A 19,395-nucleotide genomic window follows, 5' to 3' on the forward strand; every position below is an offset into this window, starting at 1 on the left:
TTTGGAAGTGCTTGTTTTCTATAACACAACATTTTGCTGCCTCCTGCATTATGTGACATTTAGAAACAGGTGGTACGCAGGGCGGTTGAGTGATTTCCAACGAGCGCTTCCAAACTCCAACACTCCATGCTGCTCAATGTTTTGCCACTCAGTCTAGATGAGGGAGGCGTGTCCTAATGGGAAAATCATGCATGTGCATACTCTATTATACCCTGCACCGCGTCCGACAGCACCTCGACGCAGCGGGTAGCAGACCTTGCAGAGAGGGACATATGTTTGACTGACGCAATGATATTATCATTAGACTTGACTGAGGCGAGTTCCTCCAAAACTGTCACCATCATCTCCTTAGGAAGCTGCCAGATTTGGGGGTCTGGCCCCCCATAAAAAGCCCTGGTCAGATATTGGCCCCAGGCAAAACTTAATCGTCTTACATCTTCAGCTTGCTAATAATAATAATAATACTAATAATAATACTAATAATACTAATAATATGTCTACATACATTTGGACTGTAAATAAGTTTGTTTATGGCATATTTATACAATCCTATTTTCTCTTTCACTACAGGCGTCTTCACTGTACCAGGAACTACATCCATATGCATCTGTTTGTCTCCTTCATGTTACGGGCAATCATCATCTTTGTGAAGGACAATGTTGTTGATACTACCGCTGGCTTGCAGGATTTTGATTCAGCTCTGATGGACAACTTTAAAACTGTTACACTGGCCCCACTGGACAACTCTAAGTATGTGAGTAATGCTTGCACCCTTTCAACTGACCTATAAAACTGTGTTCACTCTGATTTGGCTGCTGTGATCAACAATTTACAATCTGAGCATTTAGCAGATTTTCAGCCTCTGTGACAATGATGAGATGAGATATACTTTATTGTCCCACGAGGGGAAATTTGTCTTGGGCAAAAATGCAGTAGTACATCAACGTTTTTAAAACAGACAGACAATACACAATAGCAGCAATGTACAAGTATAGTATCACAAGAGTATCACAAGAGATAGTGCAAATTTGCAATCAGAGAAGGTATATGAATATAAAAGTACTAGAGTATTCACAGTTTATAGTATCACAGGTATAAGTGCAATAAATAACAGATGACGGTCAAGAAGTCCCTTCCCCACTAAGAACTATGTGGCGGTTGTTTAGTAGAACAATTTAGTAGAAGTGGGAAGAAAATAAAGTTTGAAGCGGTTGCTCTTGCAACGACATGCTCTGTAGCGTCTACCAGAGGGTAACAGCTCATACTCTGAAGATAATATATGTGAAGGATCAGACAACACTCTATTTGACAGACTGAGCACCGTTTTCTCAAAGATTGTCTGAAGAGATGGAGAATCTTTCCTACCAATTACCTTCATGGCTGTTTTTTCCATTTTAGCTATTCTAGATTTGAGCTGTACAGAGTGTCCCAAACCAAGCTGACATGCCATATCTAATAATGCTACCTAGCACTGCACTGCATCATGGGCCGAGTAGAAATGGGCATGGCCTATATAGAGCTGCATCATGACCCAAGGAATCCGTGGAAAAATACATTTCGATTTTTCGACTTACAGTTCAAGCGTTATAGGGAAAAACGTAAAGTGGGCTATTATAGCACCACCATGAGGCCGACTTCAATTCATTTTCATAATTATTATGCGCAAGCAGTGCGCAAGCAGAGCGTGCAAGTACTGTAGACCGCTACAAACTTTCAAATCTCAGCCTCTCTGTGAAAGAACGTTTGCAATATTTAATTATTAGGTTTAGCTATTTGCTACACGTACCTTGCTTTTGGAGGAGAAAAAGTAGTATTTTGAAGTATTGTAATGATTACTTATGCCTGTTATGGCAGTGGTGTCAGATTACATACATGTATACATAGGGGCATTACCTTTAGTCCACCAGACACTGAAACATGTCATCGTTACGTCACCATCGATAACCAATTATACCCTGGCATTGGTACATATATTCATCACGTCATATGCTCATTATGTCTATATATGTGTATATGTCTATATGTATGTATGCAATTTCTGAGTTGATTAGTGGTATAATGTGGTTACTCGGGTGGTTTGATGCGTATGTCCCTTTTTTAATCCACCCGACACTGAAACATATCATTACGTCACCATCGTAAACCAATTATACCCTGGCATTGGTACATAATCTTCATCACGTCATGGGACATACAGTACGCGGAAAACATACCTGCACGGTCTGCTTCCGTATGTCCCGTGCCAGCATATGACGTCATATCTTTTGCTGCTAAGGGACATTCGTACATATCTTCATCACGTCATGGGACATACGCTTCGTAGCATGACGGAAAACATACCTGCACGGTCTGCTTCGTGCCAGCATATGATGTCATAATTATCATATGCTGTTAAGGGACGTACGCATCATAGCACCTGACTGATAACATTACTTGCACGCTCTGCTTGCGCAAGTAATTGGAAATAGTCAAGTAAACCTACAAATACCTAAAAAATGCATGTAGGTACAGTTACTTTGTAGAATTAAGATTTTGAGTATCATTACAAAACACGCAAACCACTTCAGCCGTATACATATTTCGGCCATTTGAAAATAGCAGATCGGCTATTTTCAAGGTTTTTTTAATACATTTTGACAATTATGAAATGGGACACCCAATGAGTACTTTAGGTATATTTTTTGCACTTTAGTACTTAGTCAATTACATTTTGAATACTCGACTTCTACTTTATCGATACTTTTTCCATCACTGGACAGAAGACAATTATGGACACCTGCTGAGACACGCGCTCTGTCCAGTTCTATGGTCGCTCAGGCGATGTTATGTAACTCGATGGAAAACACCAGATTGATCCATTTTAAAGACAGATTCTTCTTCTTGTTTAAGAAGCATATAGGAAGGGAATATGCCATTAGTGCAGTCCTTCGTCATTGTCAAAATAATTGAACAATTTTGACACTGACGAAGGCCTGCGCGCCGAAACACGTTTGTCTCTCTGGTATGACTGCTGCTGCGGAGCACTATTATCATTATTAAACAAAGACTCTTACTCGACTGAGTGCGGATTTTATTCATTTTCTATAATATGTTCATTTTGAATCTGCACCCAGCACACGCCTGAAACTATATAAGACTGTCTGAGTAGAGCGGGCCTTTTCCCTTGAGATGCGAAGCCCACAACCATTGGCCAAAGGGTGGCGCTATGAAAATGCAAACTTTGACCACGCATAGCTCATGAACCGTTTGACCGTCAGCAATGAATCTTCGATACACACATGCGTCTCCTCATGCCGTATCGTGCTCTTACTTTTGACCTCTGACCATTTTGAATTATATGAAAATCAATTAAAATTAAAAAAAAAAAGTTTGAGACGTGAAGTATAGTACGTTTTTTTAAGTGAAAAAAAATGAAGGTTTTATGAGCCAATGAAAATTGCCGTTTGCCGTTTTGTACATGCAGCGTCATATGCTTTTGCAACTTTGCAGTATGGTAGAGGGTCATGCCAAATAGCACTGAAACCAGCCTTAAAAAAAACATGAACAGCGAACACACTGTAGTAATGAATAATGGACCAGGACACACATAATTGTCATGATAAACACTGAATGATTCTGCTGTTAACAATAGAACAATGTCATGTAGACAACATGGTCTAGTGGTTAAGATGTTGGACTTTCATGCGGGAGGCCCGAGTTTGAATCCTGGGTGTTACATTGGTGCTGTGACCCGGATCGGGTTTCCCCGAAGCCAGTTATCCTGGGTGTTACATTGGTGCTGTGACCCGGATCGGGTTTCCCCGAAGCCAGCGTTATTTTATTTTCGTGTGTCACTGCTACACACTTTGCTATTTTTGCACCTGAACCGGACATTACTGTGAACTGTCAACAGCGCTGCTGCACTTTGAAGTTTACATTCTGCACTGCACTTTGTGCTAAAAGGGGAAACTGCAAATATGTCAGATGTCATGAAGTCTGTGAGCAATGGTGCACAACTACCGGAAAAAAGAACCCAAAGTTAACGGAAAAGGGCATGGCTTTGCATAAGGAAAACTGTCTCAAAACACTGAAGACAAAAAGCACACACACTGGCCAGTGCATTGATAAAGTCAGAGGGCTTATGAATTCTACTGAGAATGTCACAAAAATGCAATCTGAAATGAACCCTTTGAAAACATGCTTTGATGAAATGAGCCATGAGTATGATGCATTTTTGAGGTTGCCTCTGACTGAGGAGGAGGTTAATGAGCAAAGAGAGTGGTTTGAACGAAAAAGGAGAAAGTACTGTGAATTTGAAGAGGATGTGAAAAGGTGGCTTTCTGAGGCTGGTCAATCATCACAAACCCTTGCTGCTAGTCATGTGACAGAAATTGAGGATGACATAGGACCAGACGACAGTGTTTCCAATGTCCCAAACCGGGCTAAGTCCCGCTCCAAGTCCCAAACCTCACGCACGTCATCAACAACATCATCTGCACTTATCAAAGCTCAAGCTGAAAAGGCAGCCCTTCTGGAGCGTGCTGCTGACTTAATTAGACTTAATTGACCTTTTCATATCAAGGTCCATAATTCATTCACATTTGAGCCACAAACCATTTGATGAGATTTAGCCTCTCAGACCCAAAACTAAAGAATATTTTGTTGTCGTTGGATAAGATTTTCTCAAAACAATTCCATGCTGTATTGAAAATGTTGATCGAAATAACAATTCTTCTAGATTCTCTAATTGTGTCCATGTAAATTATGTAATAATGAATTCAATTTATTTATATAGCACTTTTCCAAACACGGTTACAAAGTGCTTTACAGGAGCAGCAAATAATACTTGGTTAAACCATACATAAATCAACACAAGGAAATCAAAGGGTAAGCAAAACAGAAAATAACCTTAAGACAAGGATGCAGAGATTTGAACCCAATATACAGAGTCACAGGCAACAAGCTTAGATTTAAAGTATTTAATGAAGAAAAGTTGCAAAAACCTTACACTGAAGTTGTAACAGGAAAATCAGGAATGCAGGAAGAAATGACAAAGTAGTCAAACACAGGAACGACTCGAAACCAGGAACATGCATCGGAAACAACAAACTATGAACTGACAAATGAAAGCGTGTTATGATCCAGTTTTATAAGGGGAAGGTTGATTGTAGAATTGTTCACAGGTGGGATGACGAGGGAGTTGGGGACATGTGAGTAAATGGGACTGCAGTGTGGAATGGAAAGTGGGAGTGGCCAGGGCTGACATGGTCTGTGGAGACTAGAGACAGACCTTGACAGAGGACACTGATTTTACAAGCCTCAGCTAGGGCTCCTCAGCGTGGGTGCCCGAACTGCAAACGCCCCGATCGCCCTGTGAAACGAGGCGAGACGGGTGGACTTTCAGGTGGGCCTTTTCCGTGGATCTAAGGCAGCGCCCTGGTTCGTAGGGGGACAGCAAGGCTTTAATGTAGCTGGGAGACAATCCCTGCCAGGCTTTAAAAGTTATCAATAAAAAATTAAAATCTATTCTAAAAGTAACGCGTAACCAATGTAGTGCAGCTAGGATAGGTGTAATGTGATCTTGTTTCTTAGTGTTAGTTAGTAATCTTGCAGCTGAATTCTGAACCATTTGGAGGCGGGAAATTGATGTTTTGCAGAGGCCAGAGTATAGGCAAGTCTAAACGAGATGAAATGAAAGCGTGAATTACCATTTCCAGGTCTGCTGTTGATAAAAAGGATTTGATTCTGGCTATATTCCGAAGCTGATAATACTGTAGCATGTCTGAACAACTCGTGTGACTTGGGGAATAAATGAGAGATCAAAGATGACACCCAGGTTGCGTGCTGTGTGAGACGAGTGACATTAGAAGACAGGGTACTGAGCCCTGACTGGAATGAAGGTATTAGTAATGCAGATGTTTAACAGCAACAATATGCGGGAACTTAAAAAACATGCGTTTTGATTTTCCTAAACCCTATGGTATTGCTTCTCAAAGTGGGTTCCGGGACCCCCAGCAGTCTTTGAGGGGAGTGCAGGGGATCCCCAGCAACATTTATAAAAAATATATTTAACCACTTGAATCATACAGTAGCCTACATTGGCTATTTGAAAATAGCCAATCTACAAGCACACAACATGTCACTAATGGCACAAAATATTTTTTCAGATGGGGGTCCGCAGTTAAATACGTATATTAATTTAGGGGTCCTTGAGTGCAAAACATGACATCATAATTTGGTCTGCCTTTCAGCATTTTCAAGGCAAAAAGCAAACTTTTGTCAACTCTGCCTTTCAATTACCCTACTTCAGGGCAAAAACAAATAAATCATGTCACTGCTTATAGTGAAGTGGTAACGCTAAACTCTAGTTTATGTATTTGGTTTTACTCTCTCCAAAGGGATTTAAAATGTTATGCTACAAGTGTTGTTCCATCTGCTTCCATGTAGGACTACTATACTTTTGTCTGAGGATCTGGTTTGCTGGATACGTTTTTGAACGTGGCAACTTTTCAAACTCAGTCTACACGGAGTGTAATAGACGTCATCGCATTAAGTAGGATACACTTTAAATTGTCATTGCGAAATTGTCTTTAATTTTGATGGAGCAGATTAATTTAGGCTACAGTATTGAGCAAGGAAGGAGCACAGAGCCGGTGCAGCCACGCACGCGCGCGCGCGCGCGCGCACGCACGCACGCACGCACGCACGCACGCACGCACGCACACACACACTCATGGTCAGTTTATGCACATGGCCCAGGCTTCCGAATATCAGTATGGCAAATCTACGATACCCCAGGTTTGTTATACTTCCAAGTAATGGTTGATACTTAGAATGTTTATCTTGGAATGCCTGGTCCATGTACAAATCAAAGACACCCACCTCCAGAATCAGGACCTCCTTGTGACTGGTGTCAACAAAGACAACATCAGGTGTATTTGGGATGTTAGCAAAGACATCGCATGCACAGCTAAACCAATCTGGTAACACTCTTGAATGTTTATACATTGCTGCACTAGATGGCACATACTTTCGAACTGCATCAGACACTAGGTCAACAATCCGGTCGTGGCGAGCAATATACACATTTTTGTATGCACTACAGTACATCCATTTGTTATGTGTGCGATGGATTCTAGGTGTTGTTCAGAATCATGATGGTTTATACAGAGGGGAGTGTGGGTGTCGGGATACCAGTAACCAGATTGACAGATTGTACTTGGTTGGTAATACTTGCAGTCTTGCTTTGATGTGATCAGCTGAATCAACACAGGCCAACTTGACCTGCAGTCGAAGGCCACGCGAATGTTCTTTTGCTTCAGTCTGTTTCGTGCTAAGCAGCTCCCTGGTGGGCGAGGGTAGCCTTCACTACCACGCTGGAGTCTGTCATTAATCCATCAGAGGTGGGCACATTTTCGTTGTTTTTTGCCCATTTTAGCTGGACTCCTGTTCGATGGCAGAGGTCGTTGAGATCTGGCCAATCAGACCAGACCCTGAAGCCCTTGGCTTGTGAGTCCAGTTTCCCAGAGTCTTTCCTCCTAAAGCCCAGGAAGTTACACACACGCACGCACGCACGCACGCACGCACGCACGCACGCACGCACGCACGCACGCACGCACGCACGCACGCACGCACGCACGCACGCACGCACGCACGCACGCACGCACGCACGCACGCACGCACGCACGCACGCACGCACGCACGCACGCACGCACGCACGCACACACACACACACACACACACACACACACACACACACACACACACACACACACACACACACACACACACACACACACACACACACACACACACACACACACACACACACACACACACACACACACACGCACACGCACACATGCACACACACACACACACACACACACACACACACACACACACACACACAGTCACACACACACACACACGAGTCAAAGACTTGAGTACTACAACACTAGTGTACACACCCAATTGGATTGGTGTGGGGTGATTGATCACGCCACCTGCCAATTGTGTGCCCCATACATTTGTGCTTCATATGTTCAATCCTGCATTCATTCCGGGCCCCTCACCGTAGAGAATGTCGTCCGTGTGAATCTCGTGGAAAAGTGGAGATATTTGACTAAATAGGGCCTGCCCTACACGTTTTCTGCCAGAACATTCAAATGGATATGAAATTAACTGACAAGGTCAGTCTGCTAATCGTGCGTGGATAGGACCGATCTATGGCTATGTATTTGGAATACATGAAATGTAAGATGAAATGAAATGAAATGATTACTATATTTATCCAGGGTATCTGGGCTAAGCTCAAGAACTTGTTTCCAGCCAGGCCCTGCTCATAGAACATTTCATCGTAGTGGTTCAATGCCTTGTTCAAGGGCACTTCAGCGGTGGTCATTTTAACGTGTCGGACCGCTGATTCAAACTGGCGACCTTCCGGTATCAAGACCGCTCCGCAATCCGTTCGGCCACCGCTGCCACTGATAAGATCACATACATTCTAGGCCGGGCTAAGAAGTTGACAGAAGTCCATCGATCAGCATGCACACTTTCTCTATAGACGGGGGCCGTCTACATGTTTTAAATGTAATTTAATCATGGAGCCATAAGATTGATCACTCGTTTAGCACAAAGAAAGATGTGATGATAGCCAGTAGCCATTTAAAATAAATAACTGTGACAGTTCTTCCCATTGAAAGTAAAGAAACAAGCCACCATTCCTGAAACTGAATGGTGGACAACAATATTGGAAAGGTGATTATTAGGAAAGCCTGACAATGATGTCATACAATATTGTTGGCTGCTAAGAGCGTCACAGAAAAAGTGAAACCAAGAGTCACTTGTGAGTAACTTGTCCAACGGACAAGTAAAATTTGAATGCACTTGTCCGGAACGATTTATTGGTTGTCCCAGACAACAGGACAAGCCTTAATGTCAAGCCCTGCTTTAAGTACATTTTGATGGTAATACTTTTGTTTTACTCAGGGACATTTGGAAGTATTTCTACACGGCACTATTGATACTTTTACTTAAGTACAAAATATGAATACTTTTTCTGGTTACGTACACAGTCCTGTTCCACAGACACCACATTGTTTTGCCTGAAGGCATTCTTTGAAGGGTCTGTGCTTGTAGTGATGGGCCTCAGTGCAGTGGCTCGTATACACACTGCCGATATTTGCTCCGATTATGCTGTCGGGGAGATTGGGCTTTGATCGCCGAGGTTTTGCTCGCTGTGTGTGAAAGGAGCTGCGAGAAGATCCAGCGCAGATAAAAGCGCTCGCCGACACCTGTGTGTGTGTGTGTGTGTGTGTGTGTGTGTGTGAGAGAGATATGCGCCCTGTGTGGGTCTCGCGCTTGTATCACGGCATCCTGCACGTGCGTGAGATGTCAAAATGAATTGGAATAAAAAACAAATTATGTAGCCGACTGTATATGTATCGGGTCTGGATCGCATCTTGGTGAACTCTTGCAGTGTGTGATCCCTAGACCGTTTAGTGTGAAAGCCACAAAGATAATATGACAGCCGATTTAAAAAAAAAAGACTCCTGTAGTGTGAAATACATAACGATCTGATGACTCACCGACAACTTTAAAACTCCTACAGTGTGTATAGGGGCCATTAGAGTGAAAGCCACAAAGATAATATGACAGCCGATTTAAAAAAAAAAAGACTCCTGTAGTGTGAAATACATAACGATCTGATGACTCGCCGACAACTTTAAAACTCCTACAGTGTGTAGGGGCCATTAGGCATGTACTAGAATCTCAATAATGTATTTAAAACACATACATCTCCATACATCATGTCATCAAGCAGGTTGTGTGTGTGTTATGTTTCTTCGCTAGATTGGCTGCAAGGTGGCAGTGCTGCTTTTCATCTATTTCCTTTCCACCAACTATTACTGGATCCTGGTGGAAGGTCTCTATCTCCATAGTCTTATCTTCATGGCCTTCCTCTCAGACAGCAAATACCTGTGGGGATTCACACTCATTGGGTGGGGTGAGTAGAAAAACTCTCAGTACATAACATTAGACTACATGGATAAGTATCAGTATCACCAACAACAATGTGGGGAGTGTGTGTGTGTGTGTGCATGCGTACGTGCATGCATGCATGCATGCGTGTGTGTTTGTGAGAGAGAGAGAGAGAGAGAGAGAGAGAGAGGGGGGCAGCACAGATATGCAGGACAGTGTTTATATAGCGCTTTGGAGAAAAGCTCTATATAAACGCAGTCCATGCACTATTTGTGTGCGTGCTAGCGTGCATGTGCACGCACGCACGCACGCACGCACGCACGCACGCACGCACGCACACACACACACACACACACACACACACACACACACACACACACACACACACACACACACACACACACACACACACACACACACACACACACACACACACACACACACACACACACACACACACACACACACACACACACACACACACACACACACACACACACACACACACACACACACACACACACACACACACACACACACACACACACACACACACACTGCAAGATGCAATGACATGACAATTTGCACAAAAAGCTCAGCTCCAGGATGAAATGACTGAGGGGGCAGTTGAAAATGGCGAGGGGGCACACATCATTTTATATGTAGTAAAACAATATGTACATGAAACACAGGGGTTGCCATGGCCACGGGCCATCTTATGGCGCCATATTATATACTATACAGCGATCCTTCTCAAAAACTGCTTTCCAGCTCGATTTGGCACCTGCCCACAGTGCCAGAACGACTAGTAATTGGTGTACTGACCATGGTATTACTGCGCTTAACTGACCAGCCAACTGGCCTGACCTGAACCCCACAGAGAATCTATGTTGTATTGTCAAAAGGCAGGTGTGAGACAAGACTCAACAATACAAATGAACTTACGGCTGTTATCAAAGCAAACATGGGCTTCCATAACACCTTAACAGTGATAAAGGCTGATCACCTCCATGCCACGCCACATTGATAAGTCTGTTGTTTCCCTGCGTCGCTTCTCGCCATTAAGATGTCTTACTGGTATATATTTCAATATATGCCAGGTACTACAACAGACAAGCTCTTCTTGTGTAAAAGACAGAAGTTTACAGGTGCAAAAGAATAGGTGTTACGTAGAACATGTTGTTACGTAAAGAATAAAACACCAGGGCAGCAAACTGGTTGGCCTGAGAAACAAAAGAGTAATAGACGATCTTTTGTTTTTGTAACAAGTGCTCTAGATCTAGATCTAGAACAACTAGATGCGTTCGTTCGTGTAGGGCTACACAGGCAATTTGGACATTAGCCAAGAAGTGGTATCATCGTCCAGTTCAATTAGGCCGCTGACTCCATGTGGTGATTTGAAGATTGGGCATTCATCGATGATGTGTTCAACAGTCTGTGGTTTTCCGCATTCGCAGAGATCAGTGGCAGACAATCATGTGCAGGTAGAGTTCGGTCTTAGCTACTCCAGAGAGAAGTCTGTTGAGGTTGACCCAGGCATTCCGTGGCAAGTCGCACCCAGGAGGGTTGATTGAAGGAGAGTTGATGAACTTCCTCAACGTGGATGTGGATTTGGACCATTGGTTGTTCCAGCAGTCAAGGATCCATCCAGGGTGTGGAGGGCTCGTGGTAAGGAGTGTCCTAGCCTCGATGGAGAAGTGGCTAAGGTGCTGGCCATACTTTAGCCAAATAAGACCCCAGATGAACCAAAGAACTACCGCCCAATATCCCTCCTGTCACACCTTTACAAACTGCTCGAGAGGGTTATTCTGTCAAGAATAAACAACACCATTGAAGAGATTCTTCCCCACACTCAAGCTGGTTTCCGTAAAGGTCGATCAACAACAGATCTTAAGCTTGTGAAGTTCATCATGCTGCTTATACAGGACCGTACCTTTGTACTGGAGACCTCAAACGGCCAACGCAGTAAGAGAAGGAGACTGAGGAATGGGCTCCCCCAAGGCTCTGTTCTTGCCCCAACACTCTTTAACATCTACACCGCTGACATGCCTGTTGGAGAGTGCTCGCAATACACCTATGCCGACGACTCAGCCATTGGATTCGGGGACAAAGCTTTCAGTGTGGTCGAGAGTATTCTTGAGAAAGATCTCTCACTACTGAGCAGGTATTTTCACAAATGGCACCTAAAGCTGAGCCTGCCCAAGACAGTATGCTCCGTGTTCCATCTTGCCAATCGATGTGCCAATACCACGCCAGAGTCCTGCACGGGTCCAATTTTCGATACCCGCACCCGTCCCGCCCGTCAATCATCAGTTCCGCTACCCGCCTGTTACCCGTGATTTATATAAAACTCGAAACCAGATCCGCTCCGCCCATCAAAAAATATTTTTTTAATATATTTTTATTGGGTTTTTAAAAAAAAAATCCCCCTCCCATGTGGGGTCCTTGTTCATATACATGTACATATACATTTGTGATACATAGATATAGACACCCCTCATTTCCCTCCCATCCACCCCATTGTACCCACCCACTCTTCCCCAATGCAGAGACAATGCTAGAGAAAAGAGAGGCGGAAGAAGAAACTACAGAAAAAAACAAAAAGGTAGATACATTAGAAGAGAGAGAAGAAAGGAGGAAAAGAGGGGAGGGGGGACCACCTGTGTGTGCGCACATTCACCGGTTTACACAACGCACGTACAACGCATAGGCCTATGCATTCACCATTTTCTATTAGTTCAAATATCGCTCATCTCTGGGATTACCGTCAGGGTTCTTACATGGTCCACAAAGGGCGTCCATGTTTGCTGGAAAGTTGTCATGGAACCATTAAGTGAGAATCTAATCTTTTCCAGCTTAAGATAGAATAGTACGTCCTTTATCCATCCGTTATGTGTAGGTGGAGAAACATGTTTCCATTTGAGGAGTATAAGGCGTCGGGCTAAAAGAGAAGTAAAGGAGATTATTCTCTTAAGGTATAAAGGAATATTGGTCCCTGGGGGGATACCAAACAAGGCTGTTGACTTTATTTCATCCAACACCGCATGTGGTGGTGGTGGTGGGCGGCGGCAGTGTACTGCACACGGAACGGAAGACATGTAGTTGACTGAGGCTACTGCTGCTTATTATCACAACAAAGTTATATCATGATTTCGACCTAAATGGCATATTGGCATAATATATCAACAAGGAGAGGATGATAAAAAAAAAGAGATTAGCCTGATGAGTCGACCGTCTTGATCCAAGGCTGTTTCAAACACGGTCATCACTCATCAGGTTAATCTTTTTAACTTTATTTACACTTAGACAGAGTGGCGCATTAGGCCAACATTACCTGGGTTAGCTTTACATCTTGTGTTGAATGTTGGCATTATAATCCCTTGGTGTTTCATCAGCGCAAACGGAAATATAGGCTACAGGCTACAGCCTGGTGATAAAAAAAAAACTCCACACGTGAAATGCTACTGTTGTAGCCAATTTGATGATTTTGTACTGTGGGAGTGTGGGTAACTCATTGTGAAGTTGCTATGACAACCTGGGCATAGGCGGGTTCAGCCAATCTCAGCACAGCCTATTTGTAGGTGTCACAGGTGCGCAGCAGGAGGGAATTTGGGAAACTCCACAGGGAAGCCACACAGTTTTTCAACCGTGCGTGTTTTGTTTGTTTTTCAGTTGTTACGAGTTAATTTTGTTTATTTTGCAACACCAGTTTGTTTAAGTTACAGTTAAGTACCCGGTTTATGTTGTGCTTTGATAACACCCTGCAATCGAAATAAAACCTTAAATGCACTCCACGACAAGATCTGATTTACTGTCAACACCACGCGTTGGAAAGAGCTTCATTCACACCATATCCCTCACTGGCATCCTTTTGTTGAAGTTGCCTTTACAGCTACGATAAGGAAGCAAGGATTCGGCCGTGATGTCACTGCTATGCAACAATTAAGGAAGTAGCACAGGGAAGCACAGCAGCAGAAACAGAACGCCATGAAGGAATCGGCAGTGAAGTGACATCACTGACGATTCCTTGGGCATGTGACGGATTTAACTTGTCTCCGCTGTTGAGGAAAACCCCCAGCTCAGCTGCTGTTTATAACATCGCGCAGTGCGGGTTCACTGATTAAAAAAGGTCACCCACCCGCGTTGCGTTGCGTTCCGCCCGTACCTGCTAACTTATAAAGGTATATTGTCCCGCCCGTTCCCACCCGTCAAACTCGGGTACCCACGGGGTACCACGGGTATCCGACCCGTTGCAGGACTCTGTACCACGCTCAACATCAACCTCGACGGCACCAATGTCAGGCATGATCCCAATCCCAAGTACCTTGGTGTCACACTTGACAGAAGCCTCACCTTCAAGCCACACATCCAACAAGTCGCTGCCAAGACCGCTGCCCGTGTAAACCTCCTGAAGAGACTTGCTGGCACTGGGTGGGGTGCAAACTTCACCACCCTGCGCACTTCCACCCTTGCCCTTGCATGGAGTCACAGCAGCCATACAGCCTCTATTGATGTTGTGCTCAACACCGCCATGAGGCTAATCAGTGGTGCCTTGCCATCAACCCCTGTCGAGCTTTTCCCCATACTGTCTGGCATCCCACCTCCAGAGCTCCGTCGAAACTTCTTGACCTTGAAACTGGCCTGCAAGAGTGCAGATGAGCCAACAAGCCTGATTCCCCCGCCTTCTGAATATGCCAAACAGAGACTCAAACTAGATGCAAAGCTCATTGACAATTGGCATATGGAGGCGCAGAACAATCAGGAAGCACCAAACAAAATATAAAAGGACAGAATAAAAAATAATAAAAAATAAAATCTGAGAATAGTCGGCATAGTCGGAATAGTCGACATCTAGTCGGCAGCTAGCACTTGTGGAACACTATGCATTATGCCTGGAGGATGATCATAGCATTCAGTGTCATCTGAGAAATGACATTTCTGCAGGTATGTTAAATAACCATGTCTGTTTCTTTCCTTGGATGGAGCATCTGCACCACAGAATGAATAACATGTTTATATGTTTACACATTATTCTAAATAGAGTAGAATAGCCTATATTCTAAATAGAGTCAAAATCAGACAGATGTGAGCTGAAATTCCACATGTCCACCATTTGGAATTGCCCAAAATAATGGACAGTACATCTCAGAGGCAAATAGGGTCACGTTGCGACACATTGTGAGCTTGTAGAATTGTAATATGTTTGAAACTGTATTGTGGCATTGCTAATTTAAAAACTTCTTCCACCACTTACTACTACAGATCCACCAGGACACATGGTTAAAGGACCACTTCACCACTTTTCAACATCTCTTCATATAATTGGTCCTCACTAATGTTCATGATAAAACACCACCATTTTTTTCCTACTCAGTCTGTGTCTCATAGGAGGGCTTTGGGCAGTTCGGACACCCGTCCACCAGTGAAGTCATCATTAGGCAGACTTTTTTTTTAAAACAAGATTTGTTTTAAAATATATTTAGATTTCTATTATCGTGAGAACGATGGCTTCAACTTTTGCATTGCAACTTTTCAGGAAAAGAAAGCCTGCCGTTTCTATTAACTTGGATTCACCATCGATGATGTCACTGGTGGACGGGTGTCCGAACTGCCCAAAGCCCTCCTATGAGACACAGACTGAGTAGGAAAAAATTGTGGTATTTTATCATGAACATTAGTTAGGACCAATTATAGGAAGAGAAGTTGAAAAGTGGTGAAGTGGTCCTTTAAACGCTTCTTACTGTCTTTTGTCATTACAGGGTTTCCAGCTCTCTTTGTGGCTGCATGGGCTGTTGTCAGGGCGACACTGGCAGATGCAAGGTTAGTTAACAATTAAGTCCTAATTAGATTAGAATTAGATCATTTTAGATTTGAACTATATACATAGCAATAATAGTTTTTTCAGAAAGCTCATAGGATTTACAACGGTGGTTTAGAACAATGGATGTAAAAAGAATAGCACACAACGCGGCAGGTCACTTTATGCCGTGCTGCGAGCTTCTACATCTGCTTTTTTTTTAAATTTAAATGGGTTAAAAAATGTGAATGAATGCAATTGTTGTAATGGTGAGAGTCCATGGTGTTCACAGAAAAGGTTAAAATCCTCTGGTGTCTGCAGCATTTTGTTTTCTAATGCAATTTTGGGTCATCATGGGGGGATGGTCGACTTGGTAGGTTTTTTAATATGGAAACTTGGAGCACACTGATCATTGTGTTCCAAAATAGAAGCATTGTGGGGTGATGACAGGTGAAGTCACACCTGGCCTGAGTCAAAATAATTAGACTCTAATTGGGATTGGGAGTGCAGATGAATGTTGAGCATCAACACAGCATAAATCAGCCAAAACACAGCCAGCTGTGTTGTTATCTTTTGGCACTGGAAATACTGTACAAGAGTTTGAATGGAAGCCCTGCTGACGTCTGTCTTCTGTATGCTACAATTGTTACCATATAGTACGATAGTTTCAAGCACTTCGAGCACTTTTAACCTTTATTTAACCAGTAAAAACACACTCTTTTTCAAGTGGGAACTGGCCAACCTTGCTACATCATACATCATAAAACAGACAACAATATCTATGCTACCTAGTAAAAATACATGCAAAATCTCCAAAGTGATACACTTTAAATGACGGAAAAAGAGGCCGAAAGTCCTACATAAGTATCACCCAGGGTGTGCTAGTCTTATCCCCCTTTCACAATGCACTAGACCCCTGGGAGATGGATTGCTGGGGTGGAGCGCAACACCTACCATCAGCTCCCAGTACTTACAGCACGACTTCAAGCCGTGCTTCTCATACACTGAGTTGGCAGTGCCCGGGATTGAATCCACGACATTGCGGTTGAAAGACGAGTGCTCTACCGACTGAGGCTGAGCTACCCGGACACTGTACAATATAAAGAAATCAGACCAGTCTGAAGTGAGTGGTGCTGTACTGCAGGGGTTCTCAACGTTTTTGGCCGGGGACCCCCAGAAATGCTTTGGCCGTGTCTCGTGACCCCCGCCCCAATACAAATTGACCGCTACAATAACCATAATAATAGTGAAAATACATCATGAATAAAATACTGAAACCAGATATAATCATTAAGGAAAGTTTATGCATGTACTATGTGTACTATGTAAACTCTTCATTTCTCTTTTCCAGCCATTCAGTTGCAAAAAAAAAAAGACCTTTATTTATTTTTTAATAATTTGGGGACCCCCTAAAATAATTTGGCGACCCCCCGGGGGGTCGCGACCCACGGCTTGAGAACCCCTGCTGTACTGTACTCGTGCTGTAGTACTGGGGACCTGTACAAGCCCTCCTCCCTGGCCTGTGTGTGTGTGTGCGTGTGTGCGTGCGTGCGACGCCGCTCAACAGTGCCATCCAGTGGTATTAGTGAGGTGTTTCAGCTTTTCGTGCTCAGACTACAGACACAGGGAAAACGGTCCAGAAGACGGAAGAGACATGTCACATGTTACAGGTGTAAATGGCAAACACAAACAAACAATGGAGAAGCAGAAACAGAAAAGCGGTAGTCAGAAGCGAAAAATAAGAGAAGAAGAAGAGAAAAAAAGAGCAAACATTTCAAAAATATTACTTAAAAAAAGAAAGAGGACAAGATCGATGGCCTAATATTATTGATAATGATAACATGGTCATGGAGTCTGAGCCGGCTGAGGGGGTGGAGGAAGAGGAAGAGCATGCTGGAGATGTAGCAGAGGAGGACGAGGAGGACATGCCGCTGGAGTGACTTTGGATATTTCCTCAAATTTGACTCAAATGTCAAACGTTATATCGTGTCCACGGGGCCATGTAAGCCTACTGTCCACTTCCCACGGGATCCCAAACAACTTTTTCAACAAAATATTACACCCACAAAACTGGGTTTGGAGATGTTTTATTCACCCAAGCTAGCCTACTGTGAGACATGTTGGCTCTTTGCTGATCGCTCATTACTAGGTGGGAAGAAGACATGGCGAACAAGTAATTAGCAGAATCTATCCCACAAAATTCAGGTGGCGTTTGCATGGAACGATCGACGAGGACATGGAGAGAGAAATCAGACTGGAGACCAGCTTTTGGACCGTCGACGCTGGTATGAACACAATGTTCCCACTGTAGGGATGTTCTTTGAAAATTAAATCAACTGGCAGACACTACTATACTTTGTATCTGAGTGCTTGTAGTCATGCATTTATGCATACACAATTTCCCATTTGGACTTGCCCACCCAGGGCGTCATGTGTGTTTGTTTCTTGCGAAGCATTTTCCACATTGGTTACAGTTGCACTGTTTCTTTCCATTAGCCATCCTGGGTGTTTCTTATATATCAAAATCTGTTTACCACAAGGTTTATATCATCCACATGATGTCTTACATTGTCATTTAGTGCCCTAAACTAATTTTAAAGTACATAGACTTGGCTGGCAAATGATTTACGTCATGACAGCTTTAAAAACAGTGCGAACAGTCAGATGGACAGGGCCAGGCCTGCATGGAATATAATCCCAGACACTGGTACCCTCTGACGCACCCTGCCAGCTGGCTAATAAACCCATGCTCATACGCAGATGTGGCTTATATGCCTTTAAGTCACATCTGCTGCTCGCACACTGTAGATCGACCTTTGAAGAAAGTGCTGTCTGCATCACATTTTGTACCAATATGAAAATGGCACACCTTGTTGCAGCAGAGAACTCAGCTAGGTTTACAGTAATTATCCACTATAGGCCGCTATTACGCACTCCTTATGGCCAGGAGGAGGAGGCTGCTTATCTTTGGGAAATCGCCTGCCTCCTGAGCATTTCCTTCGTTTTGATGGACAGCTTTTAAAAAGCCGTTAACGTCACACACATGGGAGCAACAATCACAACACACTGCGCTGCACCGTTATGCGACTATGTATAAATTGGGTCTCAAGTGGTTAGTCATCAGACTAATAGGAAAACATAAAACGTTAGTGTTTGTTGTCTCCACCAGGCCAAAGGCATGGGGAGAGAGTATGTTTTGCACTCCGTCCGTGCGTGTGTCCGTCCGTCCGTCCTTCCTTCCGTCACCATCTAATCTCCGGCAGCGTTGGCCCGATCCCTGCCAAACTTTGCACACACACTCCCTGGATGCCAACGACGAACCTCTGCCTCAAATATTCCTCAACGGCCTGTTATAGCGCCTCCATGAGGCCGATTTAGGCAAAACACATTTCTGTGGATTACTCGTACACATTTTATCCATACATCACACAATTCGGTATACACCATCTCCATAGTCATGTGATCAACACGGATCTGCACCATTTCCCATCTTCCATCCTGATTGGCTAAGATTGGCTTCCAAAGCTCACATGATTGGTCCGTTTCGAAAAAAATGCCACAAATCACAAAGTGTGCAATTTCCGTGAAATTATACTCGCACATTTCCACTAGGCCGCGGACGACATGCCACTCAT

At 43.7% G+C, this 19,395-nt stretch overlaps 1 protein-coding gene across 1 annotated transcript in view; it reads left to right on the top strand.

Annotated features, from left to right (window-relative positions):
- Positions 1–19,395, top strand: part of pth2ra (parathyroid hormone 2 receptor a) — a gene marked incomplete at its 5' end in the record, with an annotated part of 82,224 nt that overhangs the window by 40,963 nt on the left and 21,866 nt on the right. The window contains 3 exons of the mRNA XM_079518231.1: positions 571–754; positions 9,835–9,988; positions 15,723–15,783. Of these exons, the coding sequence (XP_079374357.1) occupies positions 571–754; positions 9,835–9,988; positions 15,723–15,783 (399 nt within the window). The remainder of the gene's footprint in view (positions 1–570; positions 755–9,834; positions 9,989–15,722; positions 15,784–19,395) is intronic.

Source organism: Electrona antarctica (assembly GCF_951216825.1).
Source record: "Electrona antarctica genome assembly, chromosome: 13".
Lineage (NCBI taxonomy): Eukaryota > Metazoa > Chordata > Actinopteri > Myctophiformes > Myctophidae > Electrona > Electrona antarctica.